Source organism: Oncorhynchus kisutch, linkage group LG30 (assembly GCF_002021735.2).
Source record: "Oncorhynchus kisutch isolate 150728-3 linkage group LG30, Okis_V2, whole genome shotgun sequence".
Taxonomy (NCBI): domain Eukaryota; kingdom Metazoa; phylum Chordata; class Actinopteri; order Salmoniformes; family Salmonidae; genus Oncorhynchus; species Oncorhynchus kisutch.
Genome location: NC_034203.2, coordinates 1,780,126 through 1,807,675, shown reverse-complemented (window position 1 = coordinate 1,807,675; position 27,550 = coordinate 1,780,126). Strand labels below are relative to the sequence as shown.

General features: G+C 43.8%; 2 protein-coding genes across 6 annotated transcripts in view; one reads left to right on the top strand and one right to left on the bottom strand.

Moving 5' to 3' along the window:
• wdr33 (WD repeat domain 33) overlaps nt 1–25,508 on the top strand; it is a 38,869-nt gene extending 13,361 nt beyond the window's left edge. Inside the window, exons 7-23 of one of the 5 annotated variants that reach the window (XM_031809819.1) lie at nt 865–962; nt 7,561–7,687; nt 8,112–8,266; nt 8,610–8,688; nt 9,002–9,112; nt 11,970–12,064; nt 15,472–15,558; nt 15,775–15,914; nt 16,061–16,171; nt 17,037–17,807; nt 18,092–18,152; nt 20,852–21,170; nt 21,500–21,592; nt 22,280–22,440; nt 22,596–22,715; nt 23,104–23,304; nt 24,046–25,508. In XM_031809819.1, the coding sequence (XP_031665679.1) occupies nt 865–962; nt 7,561–7,687; nt 8,112–8,266; nt 8,610–8,688; nt 9,002–9,112; nt 11,970–12,064; nt 15,472–15,558; nt 15,775–15,914; nt 16,061–16,171; nt 17,037–17,807; nt 18,092–18,152; nt 20,852–21,170; nt 21,500–21,592; nt 22,280–22,440; nt 22,596–22,715; nt 23,104–23,304; nt 24,046–24,158 (2,842 nt within the window). In that variant the 3' untranslated portion in view covers nt 24,159–25,508. The remainder of the gene's footprint in view (nt 1–864; nt 963–7,560; nt 7,688–8,111; nt 8,267–8,609; nt 8,689–9,001; nt 9,113–11,969; nt 12,065–15,471; nt 15,559–15,774; nt 15,915–16,060; nt 16,172–17,036; nt 17,808–18,091; nt 18,153–20,851; nt 21,171–21,499; nt 21,593–22,279; nt 22,441–22,595; nt 22,716–23,103; nt 23,305–24,045) is intronic. The other 4 variants (XM_031809821.1, XM_031809820.1, XM_031809822.1 and 1 more) reach the window with 4 other exon arrangements.
• Nucleotides 25,509–26,039: 531 nt separating this feature from the next.
• On the bottom strand, nt 26,040–27,217 carry sft2d3 (SFT2 domain containing 3). The gene is made up of 2 exons (XM_020466965.2): nt 27,200–27,217; nt 26,040–27,025 (listed from the first exon to the last, which is right to left on the bottom strand). Exon 2 carries the CDS (start codon nt 26,965–26,967, stop codon nt 26,293–26,295), a length of 675 nt encoding a protein of 224 aa, XP_020322554.1. The 5' UTR covers nt 26,968–27,025; nt 27,200–27,217; the 3' UTR covers nt 26,040–26,292.
• Nucleotides 27,218–27,550: the final 333 nt, after the last annotated feature.

The window sequence follows — 27,550 nt, the reverse complement described above, 5'->3', positions numbered from 1 at the left end:
CAGAGTCCATTAGCGGCAAGCTTTACACCTCTCCAGCCGACGCTTGGCATTGCGCATGGTGCTCTTAGGCTTGTGTGCGGCTGCTCTTCCATGGAAACCCATTTCATGAAGTTCCCGTCGAGCAGTTCTTGTGTAGACGTTGGTTCCAGAGGCCGTTTGGAAGTCGGTAGTGAGTGTTGCAACCGAGGACAGAAGATTTTTACGCGCTTCAACGCTTGGCTTTCCTGTTGTGTGAGCTTGTGTGGTCTACCACTTCGCGGCTGATCCGTTGTTGCTCCTAGACGTTTCCACTTCACAATAACAGCACTTACAGTTGACCGGGACAGCTCTAGTAGGCTAAATATGATGAACTGACTTGTTGGAAAGGTGGCATCTTATGACGGTGCCACGTTAAGTCACTGAGCTCTTCATTAAGGCCATTCTACTGCCAATGTTTGTCTATGGAAATTGCATGGCTGTGTGCTCGATTTTATACACCGGTCAGCCACGGGAGTGGCTGAAATAGCCAAATCCACTCTTTTGAAGGGGTGTCCACATACTTTTGTGTATATATAGTGTAGGTGTTTCATTTTGGATAGATACGTTCTAGTGTTATTGACTCAGCGTGTTAGTTGTGGGGAAAGACTGTTGAATGAAATAGTATTTGTCTTGAGTTTCCATTACTGGTCCGGCCAAGTTTTGTGAATTTTGTTAAATGCCACTGCACAGCTTGATGGGAGAGGTTGCTGTTGTGCCCAGGAGATGCCCCCCTAAGTGGTTGTACTGTACTAAGTTGTACTAGGATTTGACCCTGTTGTAAACCCTGGGAGCCCAACTGTGTCTTCCTGCATTGTTGATTCTCTTCCTGCCTCACTCTGTCTTCAGTTTCTCACCTACGGATAATAAATTTGCCACTTGCTCTGATGACGGAACCGTACGCATCTGGGACTTTCTACGCTGTCACGAGGAGAGAATTCTCAGAGGTATGTTTTCTGTTGAATACACATACAGCTGTACCTAATTGATACACATCACTGAACACTGACTCACCCCCCTCCGAAAAAGATACTCCTGCAGACACTTTTCGGGGGCTTGTACCTTTACTGTAATCATAAGTCTGAACCATCCATGAACACAAACCTTGGCGATTGTATAGGTAGGCCTAGACCAACACCAACTAGGCACGTTGCATGAGCATTGACTTTTAATTGCATTACTTGTATTTTATATAATATAGCTATAAAGGCTAAAGCTAGTTCAATTTCCAAACATATATGACGTACGTAATGTATTTTACGTGGTGAAGTTGGTTAGTAACAGTTATTCCAATAGTTATTGAATGAGTGAAATACTTTGGGCTCTGCAGTACAGAAGCATTGATGCTTAGCATGCTATCATTAGCATATTTATTTCATGTTTATTATTTTTGATACACCATACTTATGGCGTTAGATAAACCATAGCTAGGTTTTTGAAGCTGCAGTTATAGTTCACACCACTATCTGCAGTAAATAACAGCTGCTTCTTTTTATCTAGCTAGCTAGAAGTGTTAGACGGATGCCTGAGTTTGCCATTAATCAGTTTCAAGCAGTGTACTACTGACTTAGTCTATATTATGTAAAAAGTTATTGTTTGTTTTTATTTTGTTGTACAGTAGTGGTCATCTAGGGAAAAGCATAACTGATCATCTTTGGTCTCAATACTGCTTATGTTGGGCGGTTATCTCCTTTTAATATCAGAATTACAAAATGATTCACTGTTTTAAAATGGAAGTTCATATTTTGCACCTTAATGTTAGATGGTTTCTTAATGTTTTCCTTAATATTTCTTTGTTTAATGGTTCTTCCCCTGAAGTAGTCTATGGGCCAGGAGAAACTGTAATCCATGGTTCATTTATATATATATATATATATATATATATATATATATATAATTTTTTTTTTTAACAGCTACCACAAACTTGAGCTAACTTTTGCCACAGCCAGCTAAAAATCTATGGGATTAATGGGGCAAGTCGCACCCTTTAAAAGTGGAATTGCCAAATAGCTTAATAATTTGATGTTATTTTAAGGTGATTTGAAAAAATTTCCCCCCCGGGAACCGCATGTAACTACTCCCATTTAGATTTTTAGATAACGATGGCTAAAGTTTGTAGTTGCTGTTTACATTTTGTACTGGTCCCTCAACTACTTTCATGAGCAACTATCTTACATTAAGTTGTACAATACTGAACTTCCCCTTTATTGTTCATCTTTCAACACCATTTCATGCACTAATACAGTGCATACGGAAAGTATTCAGGCCCCTTGACTTTTTCCACATTTTGTTACGCTGCAGCCTTATTCTAAAATGTATTCAATATTTTTTTCCAACAATCTCCACATGATACCCCATAATAACAAAGCGAAAATAGGTTTTTAGAAATGTTTGCAAATTTATACAAATAAAAACAGACCTTATTTACATAAGTATTCAGACCCTTTGCTATAAGAATTGAAATTGAGATCAGGTGCATTTTGTTTCCATTGATTTGCCTTGGGATGTTTCTACAACTTCATTGGAGTCCACCTGTGGTAAATTAAATTGATTGGATGTATTTTGGAAAGGCACATACCTGTCTATATAAAGTCCCACAGTTGACAGTGCAACTGTCGGAATTGTCCGTAGAGCTCCGAGACAGGATTGTGTCGAGGCACAGGTCTGGGGAAAGATACCAAAAAATGTCTCCAGCATTGAAGTTCCCTAAGAACACAGTGGCCTTCATCATTCATTAAATGGAAGAAGTTTGGAACCACCAAGACTTCCAAGAGCTGGCTGCCCGGCCAAACTGCGCAATCTGGGGAGAATGCCCTTCCTTGGTCAGGGAGGTGACCAAGAACCCGATGGTCACTCCGACAGAGCTCTTGACAGCCCCCTCTGTGGATATTGGGAGAAACTTCTAGAAGGACAACCATCTCTGCAGCACCCCAACAATCAGGCCTTTATGGTAGCGTAGCTAGACAGAAGCCACTCCTCAGTAAAAGGCACATGACAGCCCGCTTGGAGTTTGCCAAACAAGATTCTCTGGTTTGATGAAACCAAGATTGAACTCTTTGGCATCAATGCCAAACGTCACTTCTGGAGGAGACCTGGCATTATCCCTAAGGTGAAGCATGGTGGTGGCAGTATCATGTTGTGGGGATGTTTTTCAGCAGCAGGGACTGGGAGACTAGTCAGGATCGAGGGAAAGTGGAACAGAGCAAACTACAGAGAGATCCTTAATGAAAACCTGCTCCAGAGCACCCAGGACATCGGACTGGGGCAAAGGTTCACCTTCTAACTATACAATGACCGTAAGCACACAGCCAAGACAACGCAGGAGTGGCTTCTGGGACAAGTCTTAATGTCCTTGAGTGGCCCGGACTTGAACCCAATCGAACATCTCTGGAGAGATCTAAATATAGCTGTGCAGCGACGCTCCCTATCCAACCTGATCTGCAGAGAAAACTGGGAGATGCTTGTATAGTCATACCCCAGAAGATTCAAGGCTGTAATCACTGCCAAAAGGTGATTCAACAAAGTACTGAGTAAAAGGTCTGAATACTTATGTAAATGTGATATTTCCGTTTTTTATTTTGTATAACTTTGCTAACATTTCTTGAGACCTGTGTTTGCATTGTCATTATTGTGTGTAGATTGATGAGCGGGGAAAAAAACATTTAATGCAGTTTAGAATAAGGCTGTATCATAACAAAATGTGGAAAATACTTTCCGAATGCATTGTAGGCTGAGCAGGATTTATTAGTGATGGCATACTATATCCACAGGAACTGGTTTCAGTGTCCCACCTCCTTGTAGTACATCATAAGAGTACATGGTTTGGTGTGTTTTCTGTGGTGTGTCAGGATCAGGATGGTTCAGCATGATTCACAGTCACATCAAGTCTTTGTTGCATAAACACCCTAGTCAAGAAAAAACATTCCTCCTTGATAACATGCTTTGCTTTCTTTTAATAATTGCTGGGAAGGGATAGCCTTGTTGCCAGTCTCTGTTCAGCTATTATATTCCACTCTGTAGTTTGTCTTTGGCACCATGACACGGAGTACAAGGAGTGAGTGGAATGTTAGACAGATACTCAGACTAGCGAAGGGATTGGGGGTAATTCATTGTAGTGCATGTTTGCATCCTTGTGCGAATTGAATAAAATGCTTTCAGCCAAGTATGAATAAAGCAAACATCTTGTTTTAGTATTATGCTAATATGTTCACAGTTGCAGTCTGACAATTTGTGTACGTTAACTATTCACAGGCCATGCAGAAAGTTTAGGCCTAATCTGCAATTGGCTTATTCACAGATTCTGTACCGTGTGTGCAAGTTTACTTGTCGTCCGACTTCGGTTAAGGCCCTTCTGCTTGCTTTATTTATTTTGTAACAAAATCATTTTTACTGTGCTCATTGAAGAATAATGCATAAATTATCACTTAGCCTACTTGAAAACAGTTTGTCTTGCTTGTGTTTTTTTTAGCCTTTCAATAAACTAAACTTTTCTGTGCTCATTGAAGAATAAATGCAGAGTTTTACTTTTACTTAACAAGTTTGCCGTTTCTTTTTCCTCTAGACACCCTGAAATTTTGAATATAACCTAATGCATTACCGTTGGTTGACAACGGTTGTTTTGATTTGTGGGTATTGAGAAGCCTTGTGTACCATAACTAGAGATACACTCAAAGATTTGTGCAAATCTTGAGTGAATTGACTTTTAGTTTATATACACTAAGCAAAAAAAGAAACGTCCTCTCTCTGTCAACTGCGTTTATTTTCAACAAACTTAAAATGTGTAAATATTTGTATGAACATAAGATTCAACAACTGAGACATAAACTGAAATAGTTCCACAGACATGTGACTAACAGAAATGGAATAATGTGTCCCTGAACAAAGGGGGGTCAAAATCAAAAGTAACAGTCAGTATCTGGTGTGGCCACCAGCTGCATTAAGTACTGCAGTGCATCTCCTCCTCATGGACTGCACCAGATTTGCCAGTTCTTGCTGTGAGATGTTACCCCACTCTTCCACCAAGGCACCTGCAATTTCCCGGACATTTTTGGGGGGAATGGCCCTAGCCCTCACCCTCCGATCCAACAGGTCCCAGACGTGCGCAATGGGATTGAGATCCGGGCTCTTCGCTGGCCATGGCAGAACACTGACATTCCTGTCTTGCCAGAAATCGCGCACAGAACGAGCAGTATGGCTGGTGGCATTGTCATGCTGGAGGGTCCTGTCAGGATGAGCCTGCAGGAAGGGTGCCATTTGAAGGCGCAGGATGTCTTCCCTGTAACGCACAGCGTTGAGATTGCCTGCAATGACAACAAGCTCAGACCGATGATGCTGTAACACACCGCCCCAGACCATGACTGACTCGCCACCTCCAAATCGATCCTGCTCCAAAGTACAGCTCATTCCTTAGACGATAAACTTGAATCCGACCATCACCCCTAGTGAGACAAAACCACAACTCGACAGTGAAGAGCACTTTTTACCAGTCCTGTCTGGTCCAGCGAGGGTGGGTTTGTGCCCATAGGTGACGTTGTTGCCCGTGATGTCTGGTGAGGACCTGCCTTACAACAGGCCTACAAGCCCTCAGTACAGCCTCTCTCAGCCTATTGCGGACAGTCTGAGCACTGATGGAGGGATTGGGCGTTCCTGGTGTAACTTGGGCAGTTGTTGCCATCCTGTACCTGTTCCACAGGTGTGATGTTCAGATGTACCGAACCTGTGCAGGTGTTGTTACACGTGGTCTGCCACTGCAAGGACGATCAGCTGTCCGTCCTGTCTCCCTGTAGCGCTGTCTTAGGCGTCTCACAGTACAGACATTGCCATTTATTGCCCTGGCCACATCTGCAGTCCTCATGCCTCCTTGCAGTATGCCTAAGGCACGTTCACGCAGATGAGCAGGGACCCTGGGCATCTTTCTTTTGGTATTTTTCAGTGTCAGTAGAAAGGCCTCTTTAGTGTCCTAAGTTTTTATAACTGTGACCTTAATTGCCTACCGTCTGTAAGCTGTTAGTGTCTTAACGACCGTTCCACAGATGCATGTTCATGAATTGTTTATGGTTCATTGAACAAGCATGGGAAACGGTGTTTAAAACCCTTTACAATGAAGATCTGTGAAGTTATTTGGATTTGACTAATTATCTTCGAAAGACAGGGTCCTGAAAAAGGGACGTTTCTTTTTTTGCTGAGTTTATTTCACTACTCCCTTAGTTTTGTTTCCACTTAATAAATTGATTGGTGATGTAGCTATCAATTTACCCATTTGTCTTATGTTCATATTCAAATAATGTGCTTTTACAGCGGAAATGCCTTGCTGCACTTCTAGGTAAAAATGAATTTAGTACTATTTTACTACATAGTCAAAAGGCAAAATTAGCAGCTTTTAACTAAGTTAATGTAGTAAGTACCCCCCCCCCCCTGATCCTGTCTGGTTTAGTAAGGGAACCACAAGGCATTTGTGTTATGTGAGATGGAGTTGATTCAAACATTAACACCGGTATGAAGGACCCAGCAGACTGAGGACATTATTTTCAATGTACCTTGTATTTGTATAATTTTGAGTTAAGTTGAACATGTTTTTAAAAGCCATCGATCTAAGCTAGTTGGAATGTGTCAAGCCATGATTATCTAAGATGTGTCTTAGACTGTGAGGATGCTGAATCGCAGGGTATCCAATCTCTGGTGTGTAGATGATTTACACACACACTCACACACACAGTCAATCTGCACCCATTTAAAGCCAAACAAAGTGAATGTCTTCTCACTCCTTCACCATGTTTTGTTTTTACATGGAAGTACATTATTACAAGCATATATCTACCTGTGCACATATTCTTGAAATGGAACCCCTGTGTGTGCTTTCATGTAAATATTTAGGCCGAAGGGGTTACACGCAAGAATGCACTGCTCACAATCACTTGATGTGAACTGTCATAAATCCCAACATATTTGTTTGTAGAATGTTAAACTGCTTATAGCAATGTCAGGTAAAACAAAGGCAACGTTTATTTGGTGTCATGTAGTGCTTATGTAGACCTTGTAGAATCAAAAGGTAAAATTGTTGAGTGCCTAACACCCAGAGGAATTGGCTTAGTTAATTTGTTCCAAATTTTTACAAGGTCAACCAGTCATGTTATCACTAATGGTTTGTACACTCATGTATCTCCTATCACACAAATGTACACATTGTTAAACCTTGTTGGTGTCTCAATTACGTTTGTTCACCTCTTTTGCTCTCTCTTGGCTTACACACGCTTTGCAATCTTCCGGTATGTGTAAATACTTTGGATTTGGTCTGCCTCCACATCTACTATTTTAATAATAATGTATGTGCATTGGTACAAGTATATTGCCCAAGTTTTATGTTTACTCACCCCACAGTGAGTGAGGGTGGAATTGAGTGACCCCCCCCCCTAAACACACCGTCTTTGTCACACACACCCGTAGACCGCACCACCTCTTACATACAAGTGAACGATTGTATATTTGTCCTGTCCTTTTTGCCTCTGACACACACCTACAGATACTAAAGGTGTTCTTCCTCAACAGGTCATGGAGCTGACGTGAAGTGTGTGGACTGGCATCCCACTAAAGGCCTGGTGGTTTCAGGGAGCAAAGATAGCCAGCAGCCAATAAAATTCTGGGATCCCAAGACCGGACAGAGTTTGGCCACACTGTGAGTTTTACCCAAAGGCACCGGAAAGCGGCATGAAGCACCCCATCCACATAACCCAGAGCCGCCTGAGAAATTATCTAACAAAATGTGTTACTTCTCCGTAACAATTTGTGCTTTCTTGTTAAAATTGTTGCTACTATATAGTTTCTCAGTAGATGACTGTTGGTAAAAGGAGCTGTAAAATAGTTCAATCAATTTTAAAATGCTTGAGGTAACTTAGAGGATAGAAAGAAACCTATACCCTTTTTACACTACCGTGCCAAGCTGATATGTACTGTGCTGGCTCTGATATTCGTCCTTTCCACACGGTTCAGGCAGCAACCTGATGCACAACCAAGCCTGCACAGCTTGGCTCTGCTTAGTAGTGTGTAAAAAGTGTCAGTACCTTACTCTCTTCCCATCTTTCACCCTACCTCTCCGTCAGTCACGCCCATAAGAACACGGTGATGGAGGTGAAATGGAACCTGAACGGTAACTGGCTGCTGACAGCGTCCCGCGACCACCTGTGTAAGCTCTTTGACATCCGCAACCTCAAGGAGGAGCTACAGGTGTTCCGGGGCCACAAGAAAGAGGCCACAGGTATGCTTTGGCTTGACTGACTTGACTTGGCCTATTCCATTTAGCACCTAGTTCAGCAAATGGCCTCTGCTGTAGTTAGAGGAATGTTATGCCAAATGTTGCTTAGTTTATTTACCCTGTGTATGCATGTGTGTGTATGTGGATGAATATCATGAGTGTTTCTATGGATTGTTTCTGCTGTGCTCTGTCAAGGGTGTGAATACGTCCTCTATCGTTTTTACTGGTGCAGGAGAAACTCCTTGAGTTGACAGACTCTAGACTATTTTTGTGGTGATCCTGAGTTTGAGACATTAAACTTATGTTAGTGAAATATGTGTGTTAACCCTTTGTCTCCTGTCTCCAGCTGTAGCGTGGCACCCTGTCCACGAAGGCCTGTTCGCCAGCGGAGGCTCGGATGGATCCCTCCTCTTCTGGAACGTAGGGTAAGAGTGACAGCTCAAGCCTCAAATCGACACACAGGATCTCTACCAATCACTTGCCAGAGGCTTGATTCCTTTGCCAGACTGTCATTTCAACGAACAACGTTAAAAAAAAAAAATGTTTGATTGCAAGCATTAATCGTGTGTAAGAGGCAATGCTCCTAAATGTAGTCTGGATACCTCAAAGTGAATAATTCCTACACAGCCTATAGTCATGACATTAGACTTGTTACGAAGGACAGGGTTCATTACCAATTATGACCGTTTCATGTCACATCCTGCTCTTATCATTTATTCCTACTGTGCTTTCTGTCAGTGTGGAGAAGGAGGTGGGCGGAATGGAGATGGCCCATGAGGGCATGATCTGGAGCCTGGCGTGGCACCCGCTCGGGCACATCCTCTGCTCGGGATCCAACGACCACACCAGGTAAGCTTACAAGTTGCATAAAGTGCATTCGGAAAGTATTCAGTCCCGTTGACGTTTTCCACGTTTTGTTACATTAGAGCCTTATTAGAAAATTGATTAAATACAACATTTTCCTCAATCTACACTCAATACCCCATAATGACAAAGCGAAAGCAGTTTTTTATACATTTCTGCAAATGTATTAAAAATAGTAAATAGATACCTTATATACATAAGTATTCAGTCCCTTGAAATTTGAGCTCAGGTGCATCCTGTTTCTATTAATCATCCTTGAGATGTTTGATTGGACATGATTTGCAAAGGCACACACCTGTCTATATACGGTCCCACAGTTGACAGTGCATGTCTGAACAAAAACCAAGCCATGTGGTCGAAGGAATTGTCCATAGAACTCCGGGACAGGATTGTGTCGAGGCACAGATCTGGGGAAGGGTACCAAAAAATGTCTGCAGCATTGAAGGTCCCCAAGAACACAATGGCCAGACCCCAGACTTGAACCCGATCTAACATCTCTGGAGAGACCTGAAAATATCTGTGCAGCGATGTTCCCCATCAAACTTGACAAAGTTGTAGTGTCATACCCAAGAAGATTCAAGCATGTAATCGTTGCCAAAGGTCCTTCAACAAATTACTGAGTAAAGGGTCTGAATACTTACGTTAAAGTGATATTTCAGCTTTTTATTTTTAATACATTTGATAAAATTTCTAAACTTATTTTTGCTTTGTCATTTTGGAGTATTGTGTGTAGATTTAGGGGGGGAGGCTGAGTAAGGCTGTAACATAATAAAGTATGGAAAACTCAAGGGGTCTGAATACTTTCTGAATGCACTGTATACACAAGACATAGAGAATCACAACAATGGTTGTACACGAACTCTCCACCCATACCAGAGTGTATATGGAACAAAAATATCAACGCAACAAATGGTGTGACCACCATTTTCCTCATGAGGCGCGACACATCGCCTTGGCGTACAGTTGATCAGGCTGTTGATTTTTGGAATGTTGTCCAACTCTACTTCAATGGCTGTGCGAAGTTGCTGGATATTGGCGAGAACTGGAACACACTGTGGTACATGTCGATCCAGAGCATCCAAAACATTCTCAATGGGTGACATGTCTGAGTCTGGAAGCCATGGAATAACTAGGAAATGTTCAGCTTCCAGGAATTGTGTACAGATCTTTGCATCATGGGGCCGTACATTATCATGCTGAAAAATTAGGTGATGCCGGCAAATGAATGGCATTACAATGGCCTCAGGATCTCGTCACGTTATTTTTGTGCATTCAAATTGCCATTGATAAAATGCAATTTTGTTCATTGTCTGTAGCTTATGTCTGCCCATACCGTAACCCCACCGCCACCACAACGTTGCCATCAGAAAACCGCTCACCCACATGACACCATACACTTGTGATTCTGGTTGGACATACTGCAAAATTCTCAAAACGACATTGGAGGTGGCTTATAGTCGAGAAATGAACATTAGATTATCTGGCAACAGCACCAGTGGACATTCCTACTGTCCGCAGGACAATTGCACGCTCCCTCAAAACTTGAGACATCTGTGGCATTGTGTTGTGACAAAACTGCACATTTTAGTGGCCTTTTATTGTCCCCAGCACAAGGTGCCCCTGTGTAATGATCATGCTGTTTAATCAGCTTCTTGATATGCCACACCTGTAAGGTGGATGGATTATCCTTGTTAAGGAGAAATGCTCACTAACAGGAATGTAAACATTTGTGCACAACATGTTAGAGAAATAAACTTTTTGTGAATATGGAACATTTCCCAGGAATTTTTATTTCAGCTCATGAAACATGGGACTAACACTTATGTTCCATTTTATATTTTTGTTCCGTGTAGACAGGGAAGCAAGACTAAATAAATGGAATTGTTCATAAGGTTGAAAGATGAGGGTGTAACAATTCACTGATCTAAATCGGAGTCCGGTACAAAGGTTTAAGATACGAGCACGTTGGTCCGTGGGACTCTTAACTGATCCAAATGTGGCATGTATCGGTCAGGAAACCAATTAACTTTACGAACCACCGGTTCACTAATGTTTTTTACTCGCGTTACTTCCCTTTTCCCTTCCAAAAATGATTGAAGTCTTTTCTGACTGAACTGGGGCGCCCTCTCCCATGTGTAACTGTGTATGACAGTAATGGATCTACAAGTCATCTCACATGCCGAGCCACCCCAATAGCTGTCATTATCCGTTGTAACATTTCTACGCATGGTGCACAGCTTCCCGCGCTGTCCAGCGAGAGGTAGGCCTTAATTTAGAATGGAAAACTCATGTCTAAATGCAACAAATGTTAGTGCATCGAATCTCAACTAATCATTTTGAACTAAAACGTATCGTTCCTGTATCATATCGGAGCCTACATGGCTCTTGAATTATCTTGTCTTGCGCACCCCTATTGATAGACCTTTCTCCCATATTTCCATTGTCCCATGGTTTGCTAATGGCTCTGTTGGTAGGTTTTGGGTTTGATTTCCACATTGGCCGCATACTGAATGTGTCACGAGGTGCGGCAGATAGCGTGGGGCCATTAACCTAAAGGCCTCTAGTTCGAAATCATGAGCCGACCAGGTGAAAAATTGTCTGTGCCCTTGTGCAAGGCACTTAATCCTAATTGCTCCAGGGTCGCCGTTGATAATGGCAGACCCTGCTCGGACCCCACTCTCCAAGGGTATCTCAGGGTAGTTGGGATATGCAAAAAAACACATTTCCAATTCACACATGAGTATATAATATACACCTGTGAAATGGGACAAATTATTGTTATTTTGGATGTCTGTTCTGGTGTGCTTTGAAGTGTTTCCTGCGTGATTTATATCCCTTTCAGTAAATTCTGGACGAGGAATCGACCAGGGGACAAGATGAGGGACCGATACAATCTGAATTTGTTACCTGGGATGTCAGAGGATGGAGTGGAATACGGTATGATGCATAGGAATACTTTGTGTGAGGTGTGTGTGTGTGTGTGTGTGTTTGAATTTGTCTGTGTATAGACCCCCACAGTGGAGGTGTTATAATACCCAGAAAACCTAGCGGTCAAACAGGGAAATGGTTCCAATTTTTTTCCCACAATTAATTTTGCCTGTAGGGGATTTTAGAATAATTTAAAATAAGGAATATGTTTAGTGTAGGCTTGCCCTGGCATAATGTTTTGATAACCATGTAAATCTCTATAGGACAAGGTGACTTTTATCAATATGTTCGGCTCTATTTACTCTGATTCCAAAATGCTAATTAGAATATCAAAGTAGACAACATGCAAGACTACAAATCCCTGCAAGCTCCTGCACGTCATCTCTAGCAGACATCTTTGTGAACCGTTGTGTCAATTTAAAACTTGCATAAGACAGTTCACAGAATTGTCAATTTAATTAAATTTCACCAGTTTATTTATTACAATTTCGCTAACATTAGATAGTTAATCCAGACATTTTTACCTTTGTCTCGATTCGGCAGTCAAATGCCAGATCATCATGGCATTTGTAGTTCTTTGATGGCCACATTAGCAGCTAATTAGCGTTTGTTTTTTTGGGGTAAATACAGGCGAATATATTGATAAAAGTCACCTTGTCCAAGAGAGATTTCCACGGTTATCAAAACGTCACACCAGGGTAAGCCTACAGGAAACGCAGCCCTTGTTTTAAGTGTTTCTAAAATCCCCTATGGAAAAATGTATGGTAGAAAAATTATTGGAACAATTTCCTTGTTTGACTGCTAGGTTTTATGGGTATTATGACTCAAACTGTGGTACTCGATTACTGGGCTGCACAACTGTGTTCACTAGGCAATGGACAGCAGATTATCCTTGTGCATGGAGGATTATCTAAGCCATAAATGTTATACCTTATGATCTAAAATAGATTCACGACTTCGGGTCCAAGGCGTGGAAGAAAGAAACAGACAATCCAATGATTCTCAATTCCATTTGTGTTTGGGAGAGTTAATGAGGTGAAAAGAACCAATATCGCCAGGCAACCCTATTTGGAATAACCCCACCTTACCTCTAGTGTTTAATGACAACACCTTTAAGTCCTGGCACCAAAGTGGCATCATGACTTTTGAACATACTATGATGGATCTCTACTGTCATTCAATCAATTATAAGAAAGAAAGAGTTGGCTTATCCAAGGCCGATTTCTTTAAGTACAATCGCTTCAACAGAATCTGGATGAACTGAAGGCATCTAGCATAGAAACAATCCTGAAAGAAGCTGCTACGCCAAAGAAGTTGATTGCCAAGTTATATCATTGAAACTCTACCTGATGGTTCAGAACCTAGAAGGAAAAAATGGGAAACTGAGGAGAACCATTGGTCACAGATACAGTGGGGCAAAAAAGTATTTAGTCAGCCACCAATTGTGCAAGTTCTTCCACTTAAAAAGATGAGAGGCCTGTAATTTTCATAATAGGTACACTTCAACTATGACAGACAAAATGAGAAAAAAAATCCAGAAAATGACATTGGAGAATGAATTTATTTGCAAATTATGGTGGAAAATAAGTATTTGGTCATAACAAAAGTTTATCTCAATACTTTGTTATATACCCTTTGTTGGCAATGACAGAGGTCAAATGTTTTCTGTAAGTCTTCACAAGGTTTTCGCACAGTGTTGCTGGTATTTTGGCCCATTCCTCCATGCAGATCTCCTCTAGAGCAGTGATGTTTTGGGGCTGTTGCTGGGCAACACGGACTTTCAACTCCCTCCAAAGATTTTCTATGGGGTTGAGATCTGGAGACTGGCTAGGCCATTCTAGGACCTTGAAATACTTCTTACGAAGCCACTCCTTCGTTGCCCGGGCGATGTGTTTGGGATCATTGTTATGCTGAAAGACCCAGCCACGTTTCATCTTCAATGCCCTTGCTGATGGAAGGAGGTTTTCACTCAAAATCTCACGATACATGGCCCCATTCATTCTTTCCGTCAGTCGTCCTGGTCCCTTTGCAGAAAAACAGCCCCAAAGCATGATGTTTCAACATCAGCATTCTTTGTCCTCCAAACACAACAATATTTTGGTTTCATCTGACCATATGACATTCTCCCAATCTTCTTCTGGATTATTCAAATGCTCTCTAGCAAACTTCAGACGGGCCTGGACATGTACTGGCTTAAGCAGGGGGACACGTCTGGCACTGCAGGATTTGAGTCCCTGGCGGCGTAGTGTGTTACTGATGGTAGGCTTTGTTACTTTGGTCCCAGCTCTCTGCAGGTCATTCACTAGGTCCCCCCGTGTGGTTCTGGGATTTTTGCTCACCGTTCTTGTGATCATTTTGACCCCACGGGGTGAGGTCTTGCGTGGAGCCCCAGATCGAGGGAGATTATCAGTGGTCTTGTATGTCTTCCATTTCCTAATAATTGCTCCCACAGTTGATTTCTTAAAACCAAGCTGCTTACCTATTGCAGATTCAGTCTTCCCAGCCAGGTGCAGGTCTACAATTTTGTTTCTGGTGTCCTTTGACAGCTCTTTGGTCTTGGCCATAGTGGAGTTTGGAGTGTGACTGTTTGAGGTTGTGGACAGGTGTCTTTTCTACTGATAACAAGTTCAAACAGGTGCCATTAATACAGGTAACGACTGGAGGACAGAGGAGCCTCTTAAAGAAGAAGTTACAGGTCTGTGAGAGCCAGAAATCTTGCTTGTTTGTAGGTGACCAAATACTTATTTTCCACCATAATTTGCAAATAAATTCATTAGAAATCCTACAATGTGATTTTCTGTTTTTTTTTTGTTGTCATTTTGTCTTTCATAATTGAAGTGTACCTATGATGAAAATTTCAGGCCTCATCTTTTTAAGTGGGAGAACATGCCAAATTGGTGGCTGACTAAATACTTTTTTGCCCCACTATATGTGAAAAAGCTCATACCTGCTCATAAGGCATTAACTACTGCAATTTAAGATCATTCATAGGACATTTCATGCACTCCTGCCAGAATGCATGTAATGCACCCAGAAATGTCACATCTCTGTTGGAGATGCAAAAAGGAACTCTATTGCATGGTCATTTTGGGATAATATACAGTATGTGCTGTCATTTCATTGTGTCTCGAAAGTTCTGTAAGCTAGGTCTTATTGCTGCAAAGAAATGTATAGCTATCAATTGGAAAGCCTTGTATTCACCCTCAATAACAAACTGAAGAACTGAACTATCTAGTTAAAAATATAAATTTTGGGCAGAATTTGGAAAACACACGATCACCTTAAAGAATGTTTTCTATAGTTGGTGTTTTGAAGTACTGTAGAAAATGTTTTTTAACTGCAGCCAGACACGTGTCCGGTCAAGGTTACATGATGTCACCATTTGACTTGTGGTTCTGGGTCTGTTTGTTTTCCAGATGACATGGAGCCAAACAGCTTAGCTGCCATTCCTGGTATGGGGATCCCCGATCAGCTCAAAGCTGCCATGGAACAAGAGGCAAGCGGTGAGGACACACACGTACACACATTAACACTTCTCAAACAAATCTTTGTCTCATCTAAGTCAAAGAGATGGTTTGGGGGGGGGTTAAGGTTTACTTTTGCAGTTGAATTAGCTCTAATAAGGTTGCAGCAATGGGCTGTGATTTACACAGTCTATACATTTCCAGCAAGGTTGGAGTGGTAGATTGGTGGACTATGGGTAATGTTGTTTTCTCAAGATAAAGAGACTGCAGCCGAGGAGGAGATGAGCATCCCAGGTCTGGATTGGGGGATTGAGGAGATTTTACAGAAAGACCAGAAGAAGGTGCCACAGAAGAAGGTCCCCTACGCCAAACCCATCCCTGCCCAATTCCAACAGGTAACTTAGTCTTGATTCACTTTTGTATGCAAGAAACAAGAAAAAGAAGCACGGCGGATCTGTTGTGAGTAAATTTGAGTATTTGCTCTGTGACATTTCTCACTCTTTCTCCCTTCCTTTGTCTCCTCCCCCTTTCCTTCCTTCAGGCCTGGGCGGACAATAAGGTGCCTCTCGTGCCACCGGGAGGAGAGAAGAAAGAAAGGATGGATGAGAAGAAAATGGATGGGAAGACAAACACCAACCCGATGATGCTAGAGGTGAGAGGTCTTCTTTGAAACAAACAAAAAAATGTGACAAAGGTGTCAGTGACAAAAATGTGCAAGAGAAATGCATTTTAGGTCAAAGGTCAACAAACCTAGCCCTGCAGTGCAGCTACAGGCATTTGTTTCAAATTCAAAGGATAGTTCATGCAAAGTCTATATTTGGGCCTTAACTTGAGTTGTGCCTGAAGGGCCATGGTGACAAAATCCACAATAATCCATTATTTACTTCAGGCTACCATTGTCAGATTTCAAGAATGGAAACGGCTGGATCGATGTTAGCCGAAACAAGCCGAAACTCCCTAAAAAATACTTCAAACTAAGTCTGATAGTTGGAGGTAGCAGGGATTTTTTTTACGTGCATACTGCTGAATTAATTGCTGGAATTTGGTTACTCAGAACTGGAACTATGTCCTCACGTAGCCACAGCACAGAACATCTGTATGCATCTTCCACGGATGACGTCATCCCTCTGTGGCAGGCTCTTAGACCTGTATTGCTTTTCAGATGTGAACAAAACTGACCCGTGAACATTGGTAGTATCAGAGCATTACATTTTAAAAATTTCATTGCAAAAATAACATTCTCGTGGGAAAGAAAACATGGACAGGTTCTTGCGAGTATCGACGCTAGTGTTTTTGAGGACGTTCCAGCTCGGCTGTTTACATTCATGAAATCTGACGAAAATAATAGATTATTAGAAATAATAATAGAATAGATTATTATGGATTATTTCAACATGGTCCTTCAGACAGACACAACTGAAGGGAAGTGTAATTTTACTCAGATATAGATTTAACGTGAACTATCCTTTTAAATGATACGCTGAATCAGGTATGATAGGCTGAATCATTTTCCCCAGCAAATGAAGATGGACCGTATGAATCAGATGGATGGGAACATGCCTCCCCCAGGAGGTCCACAAGGACCCATGCCACCTTTCCCTGGCCAGGGAGGAACCATGCCCCCACCTCCTCAGGGCTTCCCCCAGTCCATGCCCCCTCAGCAGATGCCCCACAACATGGGGCCCCCCATGGGCCCTGGCGTCATGCAGGCTCCGTTCATGCGTCCGGGCCAGATGGGCCCCCCTCCAGGGTCCCAGCACCACCAGGGGCCTCCTCAGGGCATGATGGGTCCCCCTGACCTCCATGGGCCCCAAGGCATGCAGAGGCACCCCGGCCCCCACAGAAACATGGGCCCCCAGGGGCCTCACGGCATGCCTCCCGGACCCAGAGGGATGCAGGGCCCCCCCGGAAACATGCAGGGCCCCCCACCGGGAGGAATGATGGGGCCCCCTCCTCGAGGCCAGGGGCCTCCACCACAGGGGGGCATGATGCCCCCTCAGGGGAATATGATGGGCCCACAGGGACCCATGCAGGGTGGGGTGGGAATGGGGCCTCCCATGCAGAACCCTCCCAGGACACACGGCAACATGCCAGGCATGGGGGGCATGCATGGGATGGGCAACATGCAGGGGCCACCCCCAGGTGGGATGCACGGGCCCCCACCGGGTAACATGCAAGGACCCCCCGGGAACATGCAGGGACCTCCTGGAAACATGCAAGGACCCCCAGGCAATATGCAGGGCCCACCAGGCAACATGCAGGGGCCTCCATCCTACATGCAGCACCAGGTGAGATTGTCAAACTAGCTCATTTCATAAGAATGTGGCAAGCGCTTTTGTTGAATCTAAAGAGGTTAATCTGGGGTGGGTAGTTCAGTGGTGGAAATTGTAGCAACATTGTCTTGTTGGTTAGCCAACTTGCTAGCTACATTGAGTTCAAATTCAATATTTAAGCAGTAGGGCTGTTTGTGTGCAACATGAATTGATCCAAGATGGTTCAATTCAATGCTTACTGAAACGCCTCTGTGTTGTTTACAAAAAGTCTCAAATCCTAAAAACACCACTTCACACAGGTGGGACAAAACACTGGCCCCATGATGCATGGGATGGGACAGCAAGGACCCAATGGCAAAGGTAGGTGAACACAAATTCTCACGAGTCTAACAGTGCAGTAATACCTAGCAGTAAAAAAATATATATATATATACACATAATCCAGAAAAAACATCTGAAATGAAGAAATATCAGAACGCGCAATGTCAGAGACCGGAACAAAATACACTACATGGCCAAAGGTATTTGGACAACCCTTGAAATTAATGGATTCGGCTATTTCAGCCACACCCGTTGCTGGCAGGTTTATAAAATCGAGTTCACAGCCATGCAATCTCCATAGATAAACATTGGCAGTAGAATGGCCCGTACCGAAGAGCTCAGTGACATTCACCGGCGCAGCGTCAGTTTGCCACCAGTCAGTTTGTCAAATTTCTGCCCTGCTAGAGCTGCCCGGGTCAACTGTAAGTGCTGTTATTGTGAAGTGGAAACGTTTAGGCGCAACAATGGCTCAGCCGTGAAGTGGTCTAGTCGCACAAGCTGACAAAACAGGAACACCGTGTGCTGTAGCGTGTAAAAATTGCCTCTCCTCAGTTGCAACACTCACTACCAATTTCCAAACTGCCTCTGGAAGCAACATCAGCACAAGAACTGTTCTTTGTGAGCTTCATGAAATGGGTTTCCATGGCCAAGCCTAAGATCACGATGCACAATGCCAAGCATCGGCTCTGGAGCAGTGGAAATGCATTTTCTGGAGTGATGAATCACGCTTCACCATCTGGCTGTCCCACGGACAAATCTGGGTTTGGCAGATATCAGGAGAAAGCTACCTGCCCCAATGCATAGTTCCAACTGTAAATTTTGTTGGTGGAGGAATAATGTTCTGGGGGTGTTTTTTCATGGTTCGAGCTAGGCCCCTTAGTTCCAGTGAAGGGAAATTAGCATGCAATGACAGTTTGGGGAAGGCCCTTTCCTGTTTCAGCATGACAGTGCCCCATTAAAAAAAGTGAGGACCATACAGAAATGGTTTGTTGAGATCTGTGTGGAAGAACTTGAATGGCCTGCACAGAGCCCTGACCTCAACTCCATCAAACACCTTGATGAATTGGAATGCTGACTGCGAGCCAGGCCTAATTGCCCAACATCAGTGCCCAACCTCACTTAATGGTCTAATGGTCTTGAATGGAAGCACGTCCCCGCAGCAATGTTCCAACAACTAGTGGAAAGCTTTCACAGAAGAGTAGAGGCAGAAGTATGTGGCGTGTGTGTGTATAACTTTCAAAAGTTTGGGGTCACTTAGAAATGTAATTTTCTATTTTTTTGTCCATTAAAATAACATCAAATTGATCAGAAACACAGTGTAGACATTGTTAATGTTGTAAATGACTATTGTAGCTGGAAACAACGCTATGTACTACTCCCTTCACAGAACAGCGCAAACTGGCTCTAACCAGAATAGAAAGAGTGGGAGGCCCCGGTCCACAACAGAGCAAGAGGACAAGTACATTGGAGTACAAGTACAGTCCTCAACTGGCAGCTTCATTAAATAGTACCCGCAAAACACCAGTCTCAATGTCAACAGTGAAGAGGCAACTCCAGGATATTGGCCTTCTAGGCAGGTTTCCCATGCTTGTTCAATGAACCATAAACAATTAATGAACATGCACCTGTGGAACGGTCGTTAAGACACTACCAGCTGACAGACGGTAGGCAATTAAGGTCACAGTTATGAAAACATAGGACACTAAGAGGCCTTTCTACTGACTCTGAAAAACACCAAAAGAAAGATGCCCAGAGTCCCTGCTCATCTGCGTGAAGGCATGAGGACTGCAGATGTGGCCAGGGCAATAAATTGCAATGTCAGTACTGTGAGATGCCTAAGACAGCGCTACAGGGAGACAGTGGCAGACCACGTGTAACAACACCTGCACAGGATCGGTACATCCGAACATCACACCTGCGGGACAGGTACAGGATAGCAACAACTGCCCGAGTTACACCAGGAACGCACAATCCCTCCATCAGTGCTCAGACTGTCCGCAATAGGCTGAGAGAGGCTGGACTGAGGGCTTGTAGGCCTGTTGTAAGGCAGGTCCTCACCAGACATCACCGGCAACAACGTCGCCTATGGGCACAAACTCACCGTTGCCTATTGGGGTAACATCTCACAGCCAGAACTGTCTAATCTGGTGCAGTTCATGAGGAGGAGATGCACGGCAGTACTTAATGTAGCTGGTGGTCACACCAGATACTGACACTTACTTTTGATTTTAACCCCCCCTTTGTTCAGGGACACATTATTCAATTTCTGTTAGTCACATGTCTGGAACTATTTCAGTTTGTCTCAGTTGTTGAATCTTGTTATGTTCATACACATATTTACACATGTTAAGTTTGCTGAAAATAACAGTGAGAGGACGTTTCTTTTTTTGCAGAGTTTACATATAATGGTGCGTAAAGATAGTATATGAATAGTAAAGGTGTTATAGAGGATGAGGCATGACTAGAATACAGTATGCACATGTAAAGTGGGTAAAACGGTATGTAAACATTACTGAAGTGACCAAGGAAGATTACTTTTCAAAAACATACACGGTAGTAAAAAATACCGTTGGTAATTACTGGCATAAACACTTGGACGGTTTCCCAGACACAGATTAAGCCTAGTCCTGGACTAAAAAGCATTCTCAATGGCGTTTCTCCATTGAAAGAGCCATATGTTTTGTCTGACTTATATTTTAGTATGTGCCCTCTATTTTGATGTCTCCGATTCTCCCAAGGAGATACCCGAGGGCCCCCCAACCACCACATGGGTCCTCCACCTGGGGGCCAGGGGCAGGGCGGCCCTGGGGGCCCTGACCAGGGCTCTGGTTCTTACTGGGGAGACTCTCAGCAGGGGCGCCGATCCAACGACTTCAATGAAGGTGGCCAGGACTTCCACGGGCGGGGAGAGGAGAGCTGGAGGAGAGGGTCCAGCCAGGAATACCAGGGAGGCCACAGAGGAGGGGGGCAAGGGGGGGGGAATGGGGGAAACTGGGGCTCTTCTGAGGAAAGATTCCCCCGTGATGGGGGAGAGTTCCGAGGCCGCAGGGACGACAGGTGAACTTACCTTGCTTTTCGGTTGTGACCTTTAACCTCGCGTCTGTCTTTACTTACATCCGTGCCGCCACCTCTACCGGCTCTCTAACCTACATCTTTAAATCTCGCCTAAGCTCTCATAGTGTTTACCTGTACCTCTACACCTTAAATCTCACCTCTCACCTACTTTTTCATCATTCTCATCTTAACCCAAACCTTCGTCATCAGGGAACCCCCTCTTTCAAACCTACCTTTGCTCTGACCCTTAACTTACTATATTAGTGGATCTATGGGTTGCTTCTGCCTCGGGTTGCTCAAACTATGGGCTTATGTGCGTGTGTGCATGTCAGGTTTGGTGGTTATGGGAGTCCAGGAGAGGAGTTTGACCAGAGGCAGAGAGACAGACTGCCTCCACCAAGGCATGGCCAGGACTCAGACGACACGTGGGTCTAATTTTCCTACTAACTCGCCTACTAACTCACTGACTAATTTACCTACCAACCTCACCACCTAGCTTTCCTACTAACTCGCCAACCAGCTTTTCTACTAACTCACAAACTGTCTTAACTGGCAACCTAGCCTTCCTACAAACTCGTCGACTAACCCGCAGACCAACTTTCCTACTAACTACGTACTGTCAAAATACACTGAAAACTGAAAACTAGAACACAGACATTATGCATACCAAGGCCAGGATTCAATCCAAGTCGCATTATAGAGCAGTGCATTATAACAGACTTTTAAAGGTAATTTACTCTTGAGCCGACATTTGCATAGTTCACCCTGAATGCAATCTCTGCAAATGTCTGTGAAAATGAATTTAAAAGGTGCGTTGTCGGCTGTCTAGTGCACTGCTTTTTAATCGCCCAAGTTATCTTAGTGGATGTTTCCTCTAAAAAACAGCAGCTGAGGTTCTGTTTAGAATCATGTATTTTAACTAGCAGTTGCAGTATCACATATCACACTGCTGAGAGTAAGCACAATCATATGTGATTTGTTTTATAGCCTTAGTGTCCTGAAGTGTGAACCTCTCCTTTTTCGAAGGAAAGGGTAAAGCATGGACAGTGGAGCATGGATGTTTCAACGGGCCTTCTGTATCTCCACTCAAACGGCGTCTCTTTTCTGTGCAGGTACAGAGGGGTTGGACAGGGTCGCCCTGGGGGGAGGGGGTTCCCTGATGAGTTTGGTGGGCAGGAAGAGAACTTTGACACCTCAAATGAGATGGCCGGAGGTTGGGACAACGGAGGGAGGGGGAGACCCCCCCGAGGAGGGGGCCCACCCAGAGGAGGAGGTGAGACCAGCTGAGTTTGTGTTGTCTGTCCCTCTTTTATGATCTATCTGTCTCTGTCCTTATCTAGTTCTCTCTCTACCTCTTTCTCGTCTGTCTGTATCTGTCCATCAATCTATGGGTCCTATCTTTCATTCATCCCTCGGTTGTTACCTCAGGAGGTGGTGGTGGTGGTGGTGGTGGTGGACGCCAGGGCTTGCTCCCCACCCCTGATGAGTTCCCCCCACACTATGAGGGAGGCAGAAGTCAGGAGGCCTGGGAGGGCGGGCAAGATCAAGGTAAAGGGGCTGTCTTATCGAACCAGGGTTGCGTGGCAGGCCAACAGCTCCCAACGCTAGCCATAAGGAAATAATAGCATAGTAGGCTAACCCTTACAGAAATCATGGCTAGCAGCCAGTCTCACTCCACGTAATGTATACGTTCAAGGTAGTGAAAGGACTAATCAATGTAAATGGCAGCCCCAGAGGATTTTTAGTGCGACACTACTAAGGAATTCATTTTTTAGGGGTTCATTTTGACAGCTCAGCGCCAGGTTATGAAATAAATAGTGCCACACGTAGTGTGAGTAATAGTGTTTGTTTTATCCACATCTCCCCCATTTTGACCCTGTTGGGAAATGACTGTGTTCATGTAATTGCGTGTGTATGTGTGCCTGTGTGCTCCCAGGTCACGAGGCATACAGAGAAGGCCAGCGCTCCGAGCACGGCCCGCTGCATGACAGCCCGTCCCCTGCCAGCCGTGAGCGCTCCTCCTCCCTGCAGGGCATGGACATGGCCTCGCTGCCCCCACGCAAACGCCCGTGGCACGACGGCCCGGGCACCGGAGACCAAGACTCCCCGGGAGCAGGGGTAGAGGACAGGACAACAGGTATACAGGGGAGAGGGGTTAGGGGGGGTATTTGTGTGTGCGTGTTTGTGTGACAATGACTGATGCTAAGGCTGTGATTCATGTATCCATTACTTGTCATGTCATGGAGACTTTCAACTACTAGCCTAGCCCACCATGCCTTTATTTCTCTTACAGTATACAGTGCATTCGGAAAGTATTCAGACCCCTTGACATTTTCCACATTTTGTTATGCACATTCATCTTCTGCACATCTATCACTTCAGTGTTTAATTGCTAAATTGTAATTATTTCACCACTGTGGCCTATTTATTGCCTTTACCTCCCTAATCTTACTTAATTTGCACACACTGTATATATACTTTTCTATTGTGTTATTGACTGTATGTTTGTTTATTCCATGAGTAACTCTGTGTTGTTGTTTGTCAAACTGCTTTGCTTTATCTTGGCCAGGTCGCAGTTGTAAATGAGAACTTGTTTTTATATAGTTTTGCAAAAATGTATAACCTGTTTTTGCTTTATCATTACGGTGTATTGGGTGTAGATTGTTTTTATTATTGAAATATATTTTAGAATAAGACTAACGTAACAATGTGGAAAAGGTCAAGGCGTCTGAATACTTTCCGAATGCACTGTATTGAGACTTCTATAATCTGTCTTTGCATGTCATTCTTTGTTGGTATTAGGGTTAAGTGGTTTTATGTCCTATTTTGAAATGGAACGGAGTCCAACCCCAGTCTCTTCTCCCTCTGCTCTCTCCAGGCCGACCGCCCCAGAGAGAGGAAGGCGGCTACGGCCCCTCGACCCGCGGCGGCAGAGGGGGCTGGAGGGGGGCGCCCCGCGGGGCCCCCAGGGGAGGAGGGCGTGGCCGGTAGGACTGAAGGAACAACTCGCTACAAATCGACCTACCTGCTCCCCACCAAACCTCCATTCTCTTACCTCCCCATCCCCTTTTCTCTCCTATTCACCCCCCCCCCGCAAAGAGGACAGGGACCAAAAAGAGATACACAACCACTACCGCCACCTCCTGTCCCCCAGATCAGTGGATCATCTCTGGGCTCAGACTACACCTCTTCAGGCCTGATTGTAAGGCTGGAGGATGGATTGTTTACTGTGTGTATAGGGGCCTCGTGGAGTGGGAAAGGGCCTTTATTGCTGTATGTGTCGAAAGCCTCAGGTCTCTCACTACGAGATGGACGAGTTGCTATCTTTACATTTGGATCCTTTAGACGACAGATTCCGCCCTATGGCTCTTTGCCATACTCATCCTGATTGGTCGCAGGGTGGATATTGCAAGCTGAAGCAATCACTGATTGGTCAAGGTTTCTATTCCAAGTTCAGACATGGGCCACATAACAGAATGTTTTTTGTCAGTGTGGTTTGAACAAAGCATTGTAACAGGCAAGAAACATGGGATTTATTCAGGAGGGTGCAACGTTTAGAACATTGCAGACAGGCATTGGTAGGATTCCTCATTCTGCATTAGAAAGAATTGTCTGTTCTCAACATATTTCTGTCTGAATGTTTTGTAATGCTGCACCCTCCTGAATAAACCCCTGGACACACTTCATATGATAATGTGAACTGCCCATAGTTTCTCTTTTCTACATGTACTGTACCAATCACACATAATAGAAAGAGTCCAGGATCTTGAACATTGCAGATAGGAATACAATGTACAGATCAGACAACTTTTGTTTGTTTTGGGAAGAATAGAGAACCATGTCCACTTTGTACATTACATTTATATCTGAAAATGTTCAGAGGGTGTGGCGCCACACTGAAAATGCCCACGTTTCAAGATTCATTATTCCAGGAGAGGATTTGGTCCTTGGCTATATGGGTGCATCCCAAATGGCACCCTATTCCCTATATGGCGCACTACTTTTTAACATGGCCCATAGGGGTATGGTCAAAAGTAATGCACTATATAGGGAATAGGGTGCTATTTGGGATGCTCAGAAGTCCTGTCTGTCACTGGTAGTTAACAAACAGAACAGGGCGTTGAATATGTTATTCCCCCCAAGTCCTCGGCTCCATTTATTTAAGTTCATTTTTAAATGTCCAATAATGGAGAGAAGAAGAATCACTGTCTCATCGCCGGGCTCCCCTGAATATCGAGGCGGCCTTCCTCTCTTTCTAAATGTACAGTTTGTCATGAGATTGTCATATTGCTTTTGTCCATTTTTTTGTATGAGACTAATAGAAATGTGTGCAAAATGTCACCCTCGTTTCTGGTCTTTCATTCTTTGTACAAGGGGGGGTGGGGAGAGTGTGTACTTGTACACCCTTAGCCTGGTCCTAGACCGGTCTTGCCATCTCCCTGGTTTGGAGTGACAATGACCATAAATATATGGAACCAGGCTAGTAGAGCCCATGTCATCACATTAGCCGTTAATTGAGACACCATTATCATGACTCGTAAGCATATTGCCAATCTAAAGGAAGGGTTATATTGAGTCAGAACCTAAGACCATACATAGCCTTTTTGGATACTCTCAATAAGTGATTACCTAAAGGAGGAAGTTAGGATAAGTAAAACCTCAAGGAAAGACAGGAAATATGCATTTGAAACTAGCCAGACTTGAATACAGACTTTCAAATAGCCTACGGTTTTAGAAATATGCTTGATTTAGCTTGCCTGGCATGCAGAATTGGTACTTTTGGTGCTATTCCCTTGGTCCTGCACCAAGTATTTCATCCACTCTAGGCCAATATTCTATCCCTTGGTTCAGGATAGAAAATACATTCCATGATAAGATTGTACATTTTATTAGTTGAAAAAAAGACATGAGGCTTCATAGTTCTCTGCTGGTCTGTTCCATTTGAGTCTTATTCTGATATATTACTGGGCATGTTGGTCCATCAGAAGTAAATTACAAGAGAAAAGGAATTAACACCATTGTCATGAGCCACATTATGACATTGTTTTGCTAGTGCACTCTAAACTAGTCATTCAGTCCTATTCACAAGAGGGCAAAAGTCCGTTCGGGTTAATTGAAGTGGTAGTTAAATTGGCATCGTTTTACCAGTGACAGTCCTTTTGATAGCAGACACTGCCATCCCTCCCATGAATCGAATTCCTGCGCTACCGCCCGGCAGCAAAGAAACGATGTACCCAACGATTACCGCAACCTGGACAATGGCTCCGACGGCGGTGAGTATGGTGCTGTGAAGGCTGAGCGCTGCATAAAGTGTACCTCCAATAGAGCACAGATACACCAACGCGCTGGGAGTCGGCCTCGCTATAAGCTTGCTGGGTCCCCGCAGTATCGCTGCTCCCAGAATCGCAAAAAGAGAGCCGAGAGACCAGAGAAGGGCAAATTTGCGAGCATACAACAGCAACAAGGGTGCGTACAGGGCGGACAGTCCAAAGCACAACGCTGAGAACGCAATACACACTCCGAAAGCGACCAGTCGTTGCGAGCGACTCATTCCCGGAAGACATGGGTCTGGCTCCGTAGACCACGGCCAGGAATAGCCGCTGCCTAACCCTTGGCCTGTCGAACCTCCGCCGCGACTGCTGGAACCAGAGAACGGGCTCGACCAGCTACCGAACCAGCTCCCAGCTACCGAAGTGGATTCGATATCTATGGTCGTACTTGAGCTGGACTGAGATATCGTCTTGGCACCACCTTTAGACTGGGCCAGATATTCTTGAAGACTTCGATTTAATTCCGCCATAACTTCTCGTCGACTTGTATGTTGACAAATTTCCTTTATGTGCGACTGAGTATTCTGCCTGCAGCACAAATGATGACGTCACGTTAGTATGATGAGGAGACCTTACGTTTACATTGTGGATAACTCATAAAAAATATTACATTTTAATCAATGTCAATTTGTATTGTGCTTATATTCAAACACAAGAATGAATTTACGAAACAATTAGAATTATGCTTCAGAAACCACTCACCACTATATCTTTTTTTCACTATAGTTGTAGTCCTAAATCCCGGAAATGAGTTCGCTCTGGTTCGTTCAGCCATCCCTTTTGGGAAAGAATAGGGTTTTGCAATACACACTGAAAATAAGGTTTGAGGTTAACACATGCTTAGGACATCCTATGCGTTTTTTCTGACATAAGTCAGTTAACATGACCTTAATGAATTATGAAGCCTTTGTGATTAGTTTTATTTTATTATTACATACATACGTCAAAATTCACAATAAGTGACGTTAGCTGATGAATATGATGTCATAGAACAAAACGTGTAAGATATCCTAAGCATGTTATTACCACATAACTTATTTTCGGTGTTTATCC